Source organism: Lissotriton helveticus, chromosome 10 (genome assembly GCF_964261635.1).
Source record: "Lissotriton helveticus chromosome 10, aLisHel1.1, whole genome shotgun sequence".
NCBI classification, from domain to species: Eukaryota; Metazoa; Chordata; class Amphibia; order Caudata; family Salamandridae; genus Lissotriton; species Lissotriton helveticus.
The window spans coordinates 1,181,217,318-1,181,232,250 of NC_136071.1; the positions used below are offsets into that span (position 1 = coordinate 1,181,217,318).

General features: G+C 44.9%; 1 protein-coding gene across 1 annotated transcript in view; it reads left to right on the top strand.

Annotated features, from left to right (window-relative positions):
• LOC144784200 (vomeronasal type-2 receptor 26-like) overlaps positions 1-14,593 on the top strand; it is an 86,471-nt gene extending 71,878 nt beyond the window's left edge. The window contains exon 5 of the mRNA XM_078662858.1: positions 12,658-14,593. Coding sequence (XP_078518984.1) covers positions 12,658-13,565 — 908 coding nt within the window. The 3' untranslated portion in view covers positions 13,566-14,593. The remainder of the gene's footprint in view (positions 1-12,657) is intronic.
• Positions 14,594-14,933: the final 340 nt, after the last annotated feature.

Consider the following 14,933-nt stretch of genomic DNA (forward strand, 5'->3'; position numbering starts at 1 on the left):
CAAGACCACCCTCAGAGGCACCCTGATCTACCGTCCCCCGGGACCCCGCACACAATTCAGCGAAGACATCGACGACTTCATCAGCCCGCACGCCCTCCCCTCCGCTGACTACATCCTCCTCGGGGACCTCAACTTCCACCTGGAGAACAACAACGACCGCAACACCACCACCCTGCTGGACAACCTCGCCAACCTCGGACTGAAGCAACTGGTGACCACCCCCACCCACTACGCCGGACACACACTCGACCCGATCTTCTCTTCCAGCAAGGACATCGCCTTCAGCCACACCACGGAACTCAACTGGACGGACCACAGCTGCGTCCACTTCAGCTACAGAAAAACCACGCTCCACCATCACCAGCAACAGGCTCCCCGCAGAAGCTGGAACAAGATCACTGCAGACCAGCTCGCTACTTCCCTGAGCAAGAACCCTCCCACCAGCACTACGAACCCCAGCCAAGCAGCAACCAACCTCACGAAATGGATCAGCGACTGCGCAGACGACCTCGCCCCGCTGAAGACCCCGCCGAGTAGACCCGGAAGCAAGAAAGCCCCATGGTTTAACGACGAACTCAAGAGCTCCAAGAAGAACTGCAGAGCACTCGAGAAAACATGGCGCAGAGACCCAACACCGGACAACAAGACTGCCCTCAAGCTCGCCACCCGAAAACACCACCAGCTGATCCACACCACCAAGAAAACCGCATTCAAGGAACGACTGGACAACAATGCACACAACAGCAAGGAACTCTTCAACATCGTGAAAGAGCTCTCCAATCCCAACGCCGGAAACGACATCACCCCTTCGCAAGACCTCTGCAACTCCCTCGCCTCCTACTTCCACAACAAGATCGCGGACATACACAACAGCTTCAGCACTCAACCGACGCACGCCACGACCGAACCACCGCCCCCCACCACCACCCTCCGCGCCTGGACCCCGATCAGCACCGAACACACCATCCGCACGATGAACTCCATCCACTCCGGATCCCCAACAGACCCCTGCCCTCACCACGTCTTCAACAAGGCCGACGCTGTCATCGCACCCCACCTGCGGGACATCATCAACACCTCCTTCGACACCGCTACCTTCCCGGAGAGCTGGAAGCATGCCGAACTCATCGCACTACTCAAGAAACCATCAGCCGACCCCACCGACCTCAAGAACTACCGCCCCATCTCGCTGCTCCCGTTCCCGGCTAAAGTCATCGAGAAGACCGTCAACAAGCAACTGGCCGCCTTCCTCGAGACGAACGGCTCCCTCGACCTCTCGCAGTCTGGCTTCCGGGCCAACCACAGCACCGAGACCGCCTTGATCGCAGCTACAGATGACATCCGAGCCCTGCTTGACAACGGAGAAACAGCGGCCCTCATCCTCCTGGACCTCTCCACGGCCTTCGACACTGTCTGCCACCGCACCCTAGTACAGCGCCTAAGCAACGTCGGAATCCAGGAGAAGGCACTGGAGTGGATCACCTCCTTCCTCGCCGGAAGGACACAGAGAGTCCGCCTCCCTCCGTTCAGATCGGAAGCCACCGAAGTCCTCTGCGGCGTCCCTCAAGGCTCCTCGCTCAGTCCAACACTCTTCAACGTCTACATGAGCCCCCTCGCAGCCATCGCACGCCAGCACAACCTGAACATCATCTCCTACGCCGACGACACCCAGCTGATCCTCTCCCTCACTAACGACCCCGCCACCGCCAGAGCCAACCTGCACAAAGGGATGACAGACGTAGCCAAATGGATGTCGAACAGCCGCCTGAAACTGAACTCAGACAAGACGGAAGTCCTCATCCTGGGATCCTCACCCTCCGCCTGGGACGACTCCTGGTGGCCCCCCGCCCTGGGCAGCGCACCCAAACCAACTGACCACGCACACAACCTGGGCTTCATCCTGGACTCCTCCCTCTCCATGACCAGACAAGTCAACGCCGTCTCCTCGTCGTGTTTCAACATCCTGCGCATGCTACGCAAGATCTTCCGATGGATCCCCACCGAGACCAGGAAGACGGTCACCCAGGCCCTCGTCACCAGCCGTCTGGACTACGGCAACTCCCTCTACGCCGGAACCACCGCCAAACTCCAGAAAAGACTCCAGCGGATCCAGAACACCTCAGCACGACTCATCCTGGACATCCCCCGCCGCAGCCACATCTCCGGACACCTGAGAGACCTGCACTGGCTCCCGGTCAACAAGAGAATCACCTTCCGGCTCCTCACCCACGCACACAAAGCCCTACACAACCAAGGACCAGGATACCTCAACAGCCGCCTCAACTTCTACGCTCCCAAATGCCAACTTCGATCGACCAGCCACGCCCTCGCCGCCGTCCCCCGCATCCGAAGAGCCACCACTGGAGGAAGGTCCTTCTCCTACCTGGCCGCCAAGACTTGGAACTCCCTTCCGATCCACCTCCGGCTGACCCAGGACCACCTCGCCTTCAGGAAGCAGCTCAAGACCTGGCTGTTCGAGCAGTAGCGGATCCCCTCCCCCCAGCGCCTTGAGACCCTCCGGGTGAGTAGCGCGCTATACAAATGCTCTGATTGATTGATTGATTGATTGACCACTCTTTATTACCCAAGGAAATTTGGGCAACAGATGAACTTCTTTTGTTGTTTTAATTTTCATGCTTAAAGTAAACACAAGAAAGATGTAAATTGGATTTTATCAAATGTATTAAAACAATCATATTCTTGAATAGAATAAATGTGCTGATATTATTAGGAACCAGCTTTACAAGAATGGTGAAAAATATAAAATTCAACCGTTAGGACATTACTATGAATATACTCCGACCTATCATTGCCTACTGTATGGAGAGCAAAGTGGTAGTACTCTCTGCCAGATCCCTTGGGATAGCCTAACCCCCCTCCCACCTGAGTATGATGTATCAGAAAGCTGGCCCGTGGAGAACAGGCTACTGTCCTTTGCAGGAAAGAGGTCAGAGTCAGTAGGACTGCATCTCAGCCACAGTCCATTGCGTTCCAGGACAAACCCAGAAAGTGTTTATATAACAAAAACACTGTTCCAATCACACTGTGTGAAAAGTGCAGCTCTGGGGCAATGGCTAGCCATAGAGGTGTTTCCAACTCGACAAGGGACTACAAGTAAATTGCTTTCTCTGTGCTTAGCCTTAGACAGAGTGCATGACTAACTTTATAATAATGTGTGTTAACAAATGAACAACATGCATAATATTTTCTCTGTACATTTTCTTGTAACCACAAAATATGTAAATGACCACCATTAGAAAACAATGTCAAGCTAAAATGTGAAACTTAAATGGAGACTTGGCCAGGGACCTGTTGTACATCACAGCACTTCCCCATGGCCAGAGGGAGACTTACCTAAAAGCATAAAAGCTAGCCTAAATTGTTTATTAAATGCAAATAAAATATAATTTAATAAAAAGAAAAATCGATTAAAAAATATGCAAATTAAAAAAAGTCAATTTGGTATAAAAACAAAAGAGGCAAATTTAAAAAATCTAGGAGGCTACTGGAAAGTTTCCAGTGTTTAAAGATTCAGAGGGATGCAAGAAGGAACCCGCATCCGTACACTATGTCTCAACAGCGGACTCAAGAGCAACTTCCAAAGTGCCAAAATGATCATGTCCATCCCAATCAGCCGATGCTGATGGTGTGACAGCTGATAGCGTACCTGCTGTAGTAGTGGAGCTATATTCCAGGAATTCATGAGCCGAAGCATCCATGCTAGTTGGAAATAATAGCTCATACTAAGCATGTTTCAGCAATGGTGTTCTCATAGGACAAGACTGAAGATGAGCCCTCAATGGGCTCACTTGCAGGTTCATATCCCTAGATTGAACCAATTGCATGGCAAGACATAAATCCAGTGCACACTCGAAAGTGCACAACAGAAAGCCGAACACAAGCTTCATGCAGAGTAACCACACAATTCTAAAGGACAAGAACCAGCTGCTGTTCAATTCCTGGAGTTAAGACAATCCAAAACACTGCATTAACAGCACTCAGCAGAGCAGAGCATGTGGTAAGTGCTTCAATATTTGGCTTTGAAGTGGAACATCCATAGCAGAGCAACCCAAAAAATGACCAAAACCACAAAGATAGAACGAACACTAGTTGTATGCCTCCAAATGCACTGGAAACCAAAGAATGTAAACAGGACTGAATAACTCTGAATAGTGTCTGGAAGTTGCTAACAAAGCAAGGCCAAATAACTTTGAAAATGTCTACCAATCCCATGGTATTGGAAGCATTAAATATTCGGTGTACAAGTTCACCAAAACGCTGGGGCAGGTTTGTGTGCAATAGCGATCGTACTTTAGAGGAGACCTTGCAACTTGAATGCCAAATGTTTCTCGAGCAGATGTTCATGCAACATCCTTTTGAAAAAATACAGCTTTCAGTCAGTTGAACATATCAAAGTAAATGTTAAAGATTTGAATAGAAGACCATACAGTGATTTCCCTAATCTTGTGCATTGGGGGAATAGCATGTCATTGCATCACATAACGGCCCTGGAAACCGTCACCACATATGGGTCGCAGTATCATCCCACAACAATCTAGGTCATTCAGGATCAAATAACTTCTATTTGAAATTAACTTGAATACTGGCTGAACTAAGGAGACAGGGGCACCCTTCAAAAACACATTAAATTGGCCATGGATGCATTGCACGCCCCATGAATTGTTGCCTCTTTAGAATTAAATGAATGCCCAAAAGACATGAAAGTGGGCACTACCACAGATAGCGACCATAACCCCTTTGTGCAACCTTGAAACCTTTATGGAAAGTCCCTTACCATCCAGAGAGCACTTTACCCTTAACCTCCACCAGAGAGATTGTTCCCTCAAATTGCAACAGATTCTTAAAATGGCGCAAGGTAGTCCTGCAAGACTCCAAGATCACTGGCATACGTCAAGTCTTGGTATCAAGCATAATAGAACTTCAGGCTGCAGCCTTAGACTCAAGAGGATTGGCAGATGTGCCCTTGGTCCATTCGCGCAACTTAGTGCATACTTCTTAGCTCCCAATCCGAATATCAAGCTGAATATCAAGTCCAGCTTGTCACCAAGAGGGCCCTACTCGTGGTACACGAAAGATTGCAGGTGTAAGTCATTGCTTTTAGCTGCAGCAATCAAAGATCAGAACTGTCCCTTGATTAAAACAGCGAGGAAGAGTTATAGAGCAGCTTTGCATCAAGCAAAGACGATATGAAAGGAATACCGCTGGCATCAACTGAAGGAAGCAAGTTCTGCCAAGGACACTCACTTATTTTGGACCCTACTGACTTGGGGTGAAAAGAGAGGTGCACACTCACCTCCTAATTATATCACAGGCCAGGGATGGCACAATCCCTTCTGGAAGCTTTACTCTATACCAGAGGATACGCCACTGTAGAGCCATGCGATTCCTATGGCCTCCCCAAGGTTGACAGTGAGGTCCTTGATCTGGCCGAGATTGAGGCTGCAGTAGTGAAAATAGTCCCCGCCAAAGCAGCGGGTTCAGAAAGTCAGCCTGAGGATTTATTCCTTGGCGACACTTCAAACTGGGCACACTACATACTCCTTCTTGTTAACGCCATAGCCAGTGGAGCCCCAGTAATGGAGTCTTGCAAAGGCGCTGAGGTGGTTCTGACCTATAAATAGGGCACCAGGGAAGACCCCTAAATATTATAGACCAATTAGTCAAGTCAAGTCAAATAACTTTATTCGATTCAAATGAATCATAAAAGTTTACAGAAGATCATACATTCATTTTAAAATAACATTTGTACACATAGTTTAAAAGCAATGCACAAAATAAAAACCAGGTTCGGTAAATTCAATAAAAACAATTTACATTTCGTAACGTTTCCTAATTAAAAAAAACTAATTTGATCAAACCAAGCACAGAGCTGCAGATGGTAACATTTGATAGTGACCTAAAATAGTTAAAACCATCTTTGTAAGAACTGGGACGAATGTCCCTTAAAATAGGTTTAATAAAACGGGCGCTTGGGTCTTTGTAGAGTGTGCAAAATAGCATAAGGTGCATTGTTAAATGGACAGGGGGGAAGTCTCTTACACCAACCCCCCTGGTTCGGAAAAGCCACAAGAAAGTGCCGTGCGCTTAAACAAAATCTAGTCATTAGAAAACGTGAAAGGACGTGGGTGGTAAAAGACAAATAACATTGTTGCTGATTTAAAAGTGCACGATCCACTGTGTCACTGACCTGGTTAGACAAGTTTACAGCATCATGATATGCTATTTTAATGCTCATTTTCATATTGGGTTGAATAGACTCCTGGTTATCATAAAAATCTTCATGGCCTATCTTATGAAAAGTTTCTTTAACATAACGTAACCAGATGACCACCATTGCATTGTCAAGGTTCATAAAGTGCATCATAGGTTGATCATCAGTATCTACTAACCCACAAGCCTTGCTCCCGCTATGCTGACATAAGCTGCAGTTGAAATCTCCTAAACAAATAATACACAAAGGGGAGACCTCCACTGCTACCTTAACAATCTCCATGTCAAGCAAATTGATAACCACAACATTCTGTGTATCAAAAAAATTGTAGTACCAATTGAATAATAATATGGGTACGTTGATCAAATTAAAACACAGGATCATCTGATTCCATGGGGATTCAATTACTTTTTCTATTCTTAGTGACTCATACTGTACCGAAATTAGGATCAACAGGCCTCCCTTTGCCCTCCCTGCCAATGATGGGTCAGCTTGGACAGTTACTGCGTTGTATCCGTCCAGAGAGACATCATCCCTGCTCCACCAATTAGTCCAATAGATGCACTCCAGAAGGTCTTTGGCAGATTTTTGTTGCAGAGAATACAACCATGGGCAGAAGATGAAGCCATCCTCTGCCAGTATCAGGCTGGGTTTCAGACTAGTACCGGAACAATTGATCAGGTACTTAGGCTGCTTCTTATCTATCGGAAAGTAGTAGTAATCGGTAAGGGCAGTCTCTATCTAGTATTTAAAGACTGCCTGCGACCTGGTTCCCAGGAGCAAGTTGTAGCACACACTAAGAGATCTGGTCATCACCTCCCTCATTCTCAACCTGCTGGTTTGACTCCATGAGGGTAATTATGCCCAAGTAAGATGGGGGAAATAAGCGTGTTCTGAGCACACCTGGTTGATTGGTAGTTAATCTATTTTTGTGATGTTATAGATCGATCTGTGTGCTGCACCTAATTGAGTATACCTAACTACTCAATCGATATACTCTGAAAAGGTGGTTAGCTAGCAGAACCGCTAGCTAAGACTTAGATGAGCACTACTTGTTAAATTGTAACAACGTTCTTACACATTTAAACACATTTTTTTTACTATTTGAGTATGCAATTTATTCTTATGCTTTCATTGTGATTAAAGTTATATTCAAAAAACTACAATGCATTCTTAAGGGTACATATACAACAGGTCAACATTAGAAATCATTAATTAAACAGGACGTTCGAACTGAAGATGTAGGTAGCCCAATGCATTTCGGGACAGGCAGGCAGTCCCTTCGTCAGGGGCAACACTGAAAACAAAAGATAATATACAGGCACATAAATTACGGTCCATTAGCTCTGGCAATCACAAGTATTAGAGGTCAGCAGTGATCCAAATAGACACATGTCAAATATTTACTCAAAATGAGAAGGGGTGTCTGTAGTGGGCAAGTTGTGGTGAAGTTTTTAATTTGCAGGCAAACATTTCAGCTAAGGACATATTGATTAGTCTGTAAGACAGACAATGCTGCCAATAGCATTTCTGTACTAAATAAACTGTAAGCCACAAATGCCTGGGCAGATGCCAGTCCTTTATGAGCAGCTATAATTAATCCTAGCCTGCATTCTTAGTTGGGTTTCACTCTATCACCCAGCCCTGAAATGCAAGCAAAAGGTATGTTTTGGGCACTCAGTAGGTAGAAGTATTTTTCTGGATATTTTTTTAAGATGTGCCACTTTTCCAAAAGTAATCTATGCTTGATAGTGTTTTCCTGTGTCAACGGCCGGGATGATGCATGTGGGTGATTGTTACTCCTCTGCGGGGCATCACCTGGCAGATGACAGTCCCTGTGACTCATGCATTCCTCTTTGTCACCTCCATTTCTGTACTTCTACTAGACATGTCTCCCTTTGGTGAGATCGGAAAGGTTCTGTTTAAATAGAACCCTACCATGCCTTGGCACATTCAACAGTAAGAAGGTGCCATTTCACTTTGAGGTCACCTGAATCATAGCAAGCAGGAGCTCCTAATAAATGCATTCCAAACAGTTGTACACAGGATGATTTATAGAAGGGAACCTTGCAAGACTCCTTGAGAGTTTTGTGACTCCTGATTCTTGAGTCCAATGCAGCCCACCAGAGCTAAATTACTATATCTCTGTAACACTAAAGATGTTTCCCCCATAAGAGTCCTATTTTCAAGAAGTATGGCAGAAACAAAAAGTAAAATGTTGGATAATACAAGTTAGTGAAAAGTTATTTGCAGTTATTAAGTGAAAACAAATTCCCTCCAAGAGGGTCTCTCGGCGCTAATGCATTCTAGAACAGGACAGCAATACTATAAGGAATTAGAAGAGCCAAGTTTTGAGTATTTTTTTTTTTAATTGAGCAAAATCCGGGCAGGTTTGTATGTACAAAGGTAACTTGATCCAGTGATGGGGGCCAAATATGAAAAGGATCTGCCCCCATATAAGACAGTACGGATATGGAGGGGTTGAAGAGTTGCCCACTGGATCTGAGGTTGCTCATGGGTATATAAAACGATACCTTCTTACGTAAATAGAGTAAACTGAGAGGAGTTTAAAAAGGGAGCGCTTTTTTTATTGGGAACCAATGCAAACATGTCAGTGTGGGCTCAGATGGGGCGCGAGAAGGCAAATTGCAGATCAGGCAGATGCATGTTTTGTACCACCTGAAGTTTGGCTAGGAGAGCTTCATTTTCATCAACCAAAAGGGCATTTACATAATCCAGTTGACTTACAATAAGTGCCTGAGCGATGGAGAGGTAGCCATTGAAAAGCTCTCCTGAATAGTCACATAATTCCAAAGCGGGACCCAAAGATACAATGCCGTGATTTGTAACTATCTTTTTAGGATCAGGGGCTGGCCCCAGTTCCAGCAGCCACCAGTCCTCAGACTAAAAGGAGGAAGCTTTTCCTTGTTCTCTCTTTTCTTTCCTTGTTCTCCCAAGGAAGAAGCTTTACCAAAGAGCAGAATGTCAGTCTTTTCTGTGCATAGTTGAAGGCAAGTGGATGACGTCCAGTGGGCTAATTTCTTCATACATTCCCTGAAACAGATTTTAGTAGATTCAGGATTCTTCCCCATGGTTTTTATAAGTTGAGTGCTGTCCGCATGGGGTGCCACATAGATATTGAAAAGGGTGGGGCTCAAAGATGAGGCCTGAGGCCCCCCCTTTTGAAGGCCAACCCAGGGCTTTTCCGCCAAAAACAATCTCAACCAGTCTTTGAACTAGAATAGAATGTGAGATGGTGTTGAATGCTGCTGATGGCTCTAGTATTACCAGTATGGCTGGGTGGCCTTCATCCAGGGAGAGCCTAATAGTGTTCAGAACATCCACCAGTAGTAGTAGTAGTAGTAGTAGTGGTGTATTGCATGATTATTTAAAATCATTACATCCACCTGTGCAGTTTCTGTAATATGGGAAGCCCGGAAACCTGATTGGAATGGTCTAACAGAGTTTCCAAGAAAGACATCACCTGTTTGTTTACAATAGTCTCCATAATTTTTCTGAGAAAAGGAAGAAGTGATATTAGTCTATAATTTGAAAGGTCTGACGGATCTGCTGTGGGTTTATTTACAATAGGTCTCACCAGCGCTGCTTTCCTTTTTGTGGGAATGGCTTCCTTATTCAGGGAGTAAATAAACAGATTCATTATAGTAGGAAGGAGTGCTGGGACCAAGGTAGCCATGATGTAAGGAAGAGCAGAATCCTCTGGTGAGTCTGATTTGATATTATTAATTAGGACCTAGAGTTGCTCAGGGGAGACTACATCAAAATATTCCAAAAGAGTGGGATGATTAGACGATGAAGAGGCAGGTGAAGCAGCCGTGCCTGTGTGGGACCATTTGACAGAGTGCCATAAAGTTTTGACATTTTTTCTTCAAAGCTATTGGCAAGGTCATCACTAAGAGACCGAGATGCTAGGATAGATTAGGCGCATGTCAAATGTTTGGTAAATTCAAATACGATCATTATAATTCCTTTGGCGTGTTTCCAATGTTGTTAATTCTGTTCACTATATGGAACTTCCTAGTTATTTTGATGTTTATATGGTAAATGCCTAAAGCTGCTTAGTGAGTTTGTCTGCACAACTTTTAATGGTTTGCTACTTGTATTCCAGCTTTTTGCAGACTCTTTTTTCTTCCTTTGGAGACTCTGAAAGCCAGGGAGACATGGCTTTGTAAGTTTTAAGGTGGCTAAGTTTTTGGGGAGGGATGACTTATAATGCCTAGGGAAATGGTTCCTCAAAATCATTAAAAGCAAGATGAATATCTCTGTGAGTGGTAGGGAGGGAAGCAGTAAAATGGGAAGTAAAGTACTGGAGACACCTTTCTCCATTGTCCGACCTTTCTACGAAACACGGTCTTGAGGTCCAGAGAGTCTCTCACATGGAGATGAAAATTAATAGAGAAATGGTCTGTCCAGATCTGAGGCATGGGGATTCAATCTGTAGGTTAGGAGAGTTTGTGAATATGAGATCCAATGTGTGCCCATCTATGTGTGTTGGGCCTACTATTCTTTGATAGAGGTGTCATGAAATGACACTGTTGCTACGGTTTATAACGTTCACTTGTGTTTGAGAAAATGTAACACATTGGCAAAAATCCAAAGTTTGCCTGTTCTAATTTCTTCAGTGTCCAAACATATTAGACTTTTGTGGTTTATAGTAAGATATTTATCTATTTAAGGGTTTGAATATTTATAGTGGAAATGTTATTTCAAGCAAAGGAGAGCTGTGCATTGAGGTATTGGTGTTCAAGAATAGGGAGAGGAGTCATTTCAAGATTGTGTATGTACTGCAGTGGAGGGGCCTCGATGTTTAAGAGGTGTATATAAGGTCAGGAGATTAGATTGAAAAACTGGGATAGTCACATAGGGCCAGATGTAGGATGGCAAATACCGGTCGGTAACGGCCGAAATCCGCCGTTACCGACCGGTATTTGGTGTTTGACTTGTAGGGGGCCTTACATTTACAGAATCGGTATATTTACCAATTCGGTAAATATACCGATTCTGTAAAATACCAAATCGGTAAATTTACCGAATCGGTAAATACAGATGTAGGTGGCACTTGAAACAGTGCCACAGGCCCTTACCGAATCGTTATTTACCACCAAATACTATTAGGTGGAAAATAACAAATACTTGTGTACATGCACATCTGTGCATGTACACCTGCGCCATGTGACACACATACATGCCCTTAGGGTACACAAGCCAGAAACAGGGGTGCAACAGGGTGTCAAAGTGACACCCTGTCCCCCTTGGCAATTCGGTAATTTTTCCGATTCGGTAATTACTGAATCGGTATTTGCCATTGATTCCTATGGGCTTCAAGGCCCATAGGAATCAATGACAAATACTGATTCGGTAATTACCAAATCGGTAAATACCGAATCCTACCGATTCGGTATTTTTTACCGAATAATTACCTACATTAGATTTACCGAATCATAAATACCGAATCGGTAAAATTCGGTAGTTATGAATCGGTAAATCTAATTTACCTACATCTAGCCCTAAGTGTATCAGAAGGGGCCGCATTTCCAAACTAGCAGCCCCAGTGAAAATACAACATGGGGACTTTTTGCAAGCAGTGGCCATACTGACGTTACAGGTGCACATTTTATGATCCCTTCTCTAAAGAAAGATGTAAACTTCTATTACAAACATTCAAATCTGGGTATTATTCTATTGCTTGAGAACATGCATCTGTGAAAAAGAGAAACTTCCTGTTGCCTGTGTGCATCCCCCCATTACAGACCATTAAACACTCATGCATACTTTTATGTAGTCACGAAGGGTGTACGCACATTCTGCAGCCAGAAGCGGCCGGACAGGTACAGGGTGGCGGGGGACTGGGAGTTGGGAATAAAAAATTAAAAAAAACACTTGCCTGATCTCACCGACGTCTCTTTCACATCAAGTGAGTCTCTTACCGGGAACGGGAGGCACCCAGGCTCACCGCAGCCAATCACAACATTGCAATGGAGCATTGCGTTTGGTAAGCACCCAGACTCCCCTGAGTCAATCACAACGCTGCAATGCAGTGTTGTGATTGGTCTGAGCTCCGTGGTTCGGCACTCAGCTAGGGAATGGGGGCCTGGCCATGTTCTGCATGCAGGCTGTAAAGCAGCCTGTATGGCGAACATGCAAAGTGCGCAGGAATTTTTGGCCAGCCCGAAAGGGCCGGTCAAATATTGATGCACACTTTACAGAGTGCATAACTAATCCTCAGGGGACCAAGCCCTGCCCAGCCCTTGCCTGAACATACAAAAAATACACCGGCACACAGGTTCATAGCTAGCCATAGGACACGTCATAATTACTTCAATTTGTCACATTCCATTCATCTCCATTATTTTCCCTACTTGAAAGCATCTTCTGTAATACTGAACAATGTTCTTTTCATGCAGATATGCCAAACTGCCTATCATGCCCTGAAGACCAGTGGTCCAATCAGAAGAGAGATTCCTGCATTCCACGGGTGGTGGAGTTCCTGTCCTATGAGGATCCTCTGGGAGTTACCTTAACCTCCATTACAAGTTTGTTCTTCATCATCACTGCTGGAGTGCTGGGAATCTTTATTAAATACAGCAACACGCCACTGGTTAGAGCCAATAACCGGGATCTCAGCTATATCCTCCTGCTCTCCCTCATGCTGTGCTTCCTCTGCTGTTTTTTGTTTATTGGTCACCCTTCCAAGAAGTCCTGTCTTCTCCGTCAACCTGCCTTTGGGATTATTTTCACTATTGCTGTTACTACAGTATTAGCAAAAACTCTCACAGTTATCATTGCCTTCAATGCCACTAAGCCAGGCAGTAAACTCAGAATATGGATGGGCCCTCATTTGTCCATCTTTGTGATTCTTGGCTGCTCACTTGGCGAGGTGGTGATCTGTACTGTGTGGCTCCTTCTCTCTGCTCCATTTCCAGACACTGATACCAAATCAGAAACCGGGAAGATGATCTTACAGTGTAACGAAGGTTCTGTCGCTGCGTTCTTTGCTGTTGTTGGTTATGTAGGATTCTTGGCTCTTCTTAGCTTTGTTGTTGCCTCAGTAGCTAGAAAGTTACCGGCTACTTTCAACGAGGCCCAGTTTATCACCTTCAGCATGCTAGTATTCTGCAGCGTCTGGGTCTCCTTCATCCCTGCGTATCTGAGCACCAAGGGCAGGTACATGGTGGCCGTGGAGATCTTCACCATCCTTACTTCCAGCTCTGGACTGCTAGGCTGTATCTTCATCCCCAAAGTCTACATCATCCTCCTTAGACCTGAGCTGAACACCAAGGACTATCTAATGGGAAAACAAGTAAACACCTGAGACTTATAGCACAATACTGAGTGGCAACTATTGACCTGCAACAATATCAAGCGCCGAATATTGGCGAGCATGGTCTCGTCAATGTAGATATATATATAAGTTTGTGTTTACATTTACTATTCTTAACTTCACATCTGTGACAACATATATATCACCAAGTCACTTCGGTGTGGAGGTAAACATATTAGGAGGCTTATTTAAGTAGGTTTTGCGTCACCCTTTCTCAATGCACAGGGGCCCAAGGGTGATACAAAACCTCTGATTAATCAAGACACGCAAGCCACCTTGCGTTGCCCTGAGTGGCTTGATAAATCCAGAGAAACACAACACAGTGCAAATCGCTGCATTGTGTTACTCTGCCCTGGGAAGGCCCTTCATGGGTGGAGCGTGGGTGATCCTTCGCATCCACCCATTGATTCAGAAGTATTCCCATATTTATCATTACTGGTAGACCTGGGAATGCGTCAGAATGCTTCACCTTCCCACATGAGCCATACAAGGAGAAGTGTCTATATTTCTCCTTGTTACTCCCTCGTTCTATCTGTGATCCATTCTGCAGCAAACATAGAAAGAGGAAAATACCTCGGGGATCGTTTTCGTGCAGAAAGGTGTCCATTTCTGTACAAATACAATCCTGCTTACAATGCTGGCACCCTCGCCCCATGGTGCAAGGAGGCCTGCTTTAGGACTAGGCAGCACATTCTGCACCAGTGCTGGGAAATGACAGGAATGAGCCATATAGTGTTAAGTACGGTACGTTCCTGCCCTTTTCCTATCACGCAGTGCAGGACAGAAAGGTGACGCGCTGGGCTGCGTGAAATCTTAGTAAATATGATCCTGAATCTAGACTTACCAATGCGCTTGTCTTGACAATACAGTTGCAGACCCCTTCCTGACTTGATATTTTTGCAGGCCAATATTCTGCACTCAACTTTGTGCTAGAAAATTCACTGAAGAACGAGCGCAGAGATGTCATGTTGTATTAGGGTATTGTCACAGTTCATAATTTACACCCAAATAGATTTGCATTGTAAACATCACAATTATACTGCCTTTTAAAGCCTTACTGCTGAGAGAGATGATTTCAAATTATTTAAATGTGCCTATCGTTATATTTTTTCCCTAAAACAAAAACCGTGCTTTGCAAAACTGTATTTTCCTGTACTTGTCAAAACTAGGTGCAAACCAGACATAAACTCCTTTTTGAATTCTAAAGCAGCCATGATGTGTGTTTTTATTTCTTCTCTGTGTTGACATGCTTTTCTAGAAGAAGGCTAGAGGAAGACTTTACTACATTTCAAGGCTCCTACTGTCTACACTACTGTGGTCCACTTTATTTTTTTGAGATTGTAAGTGTTTAAGGGTAAC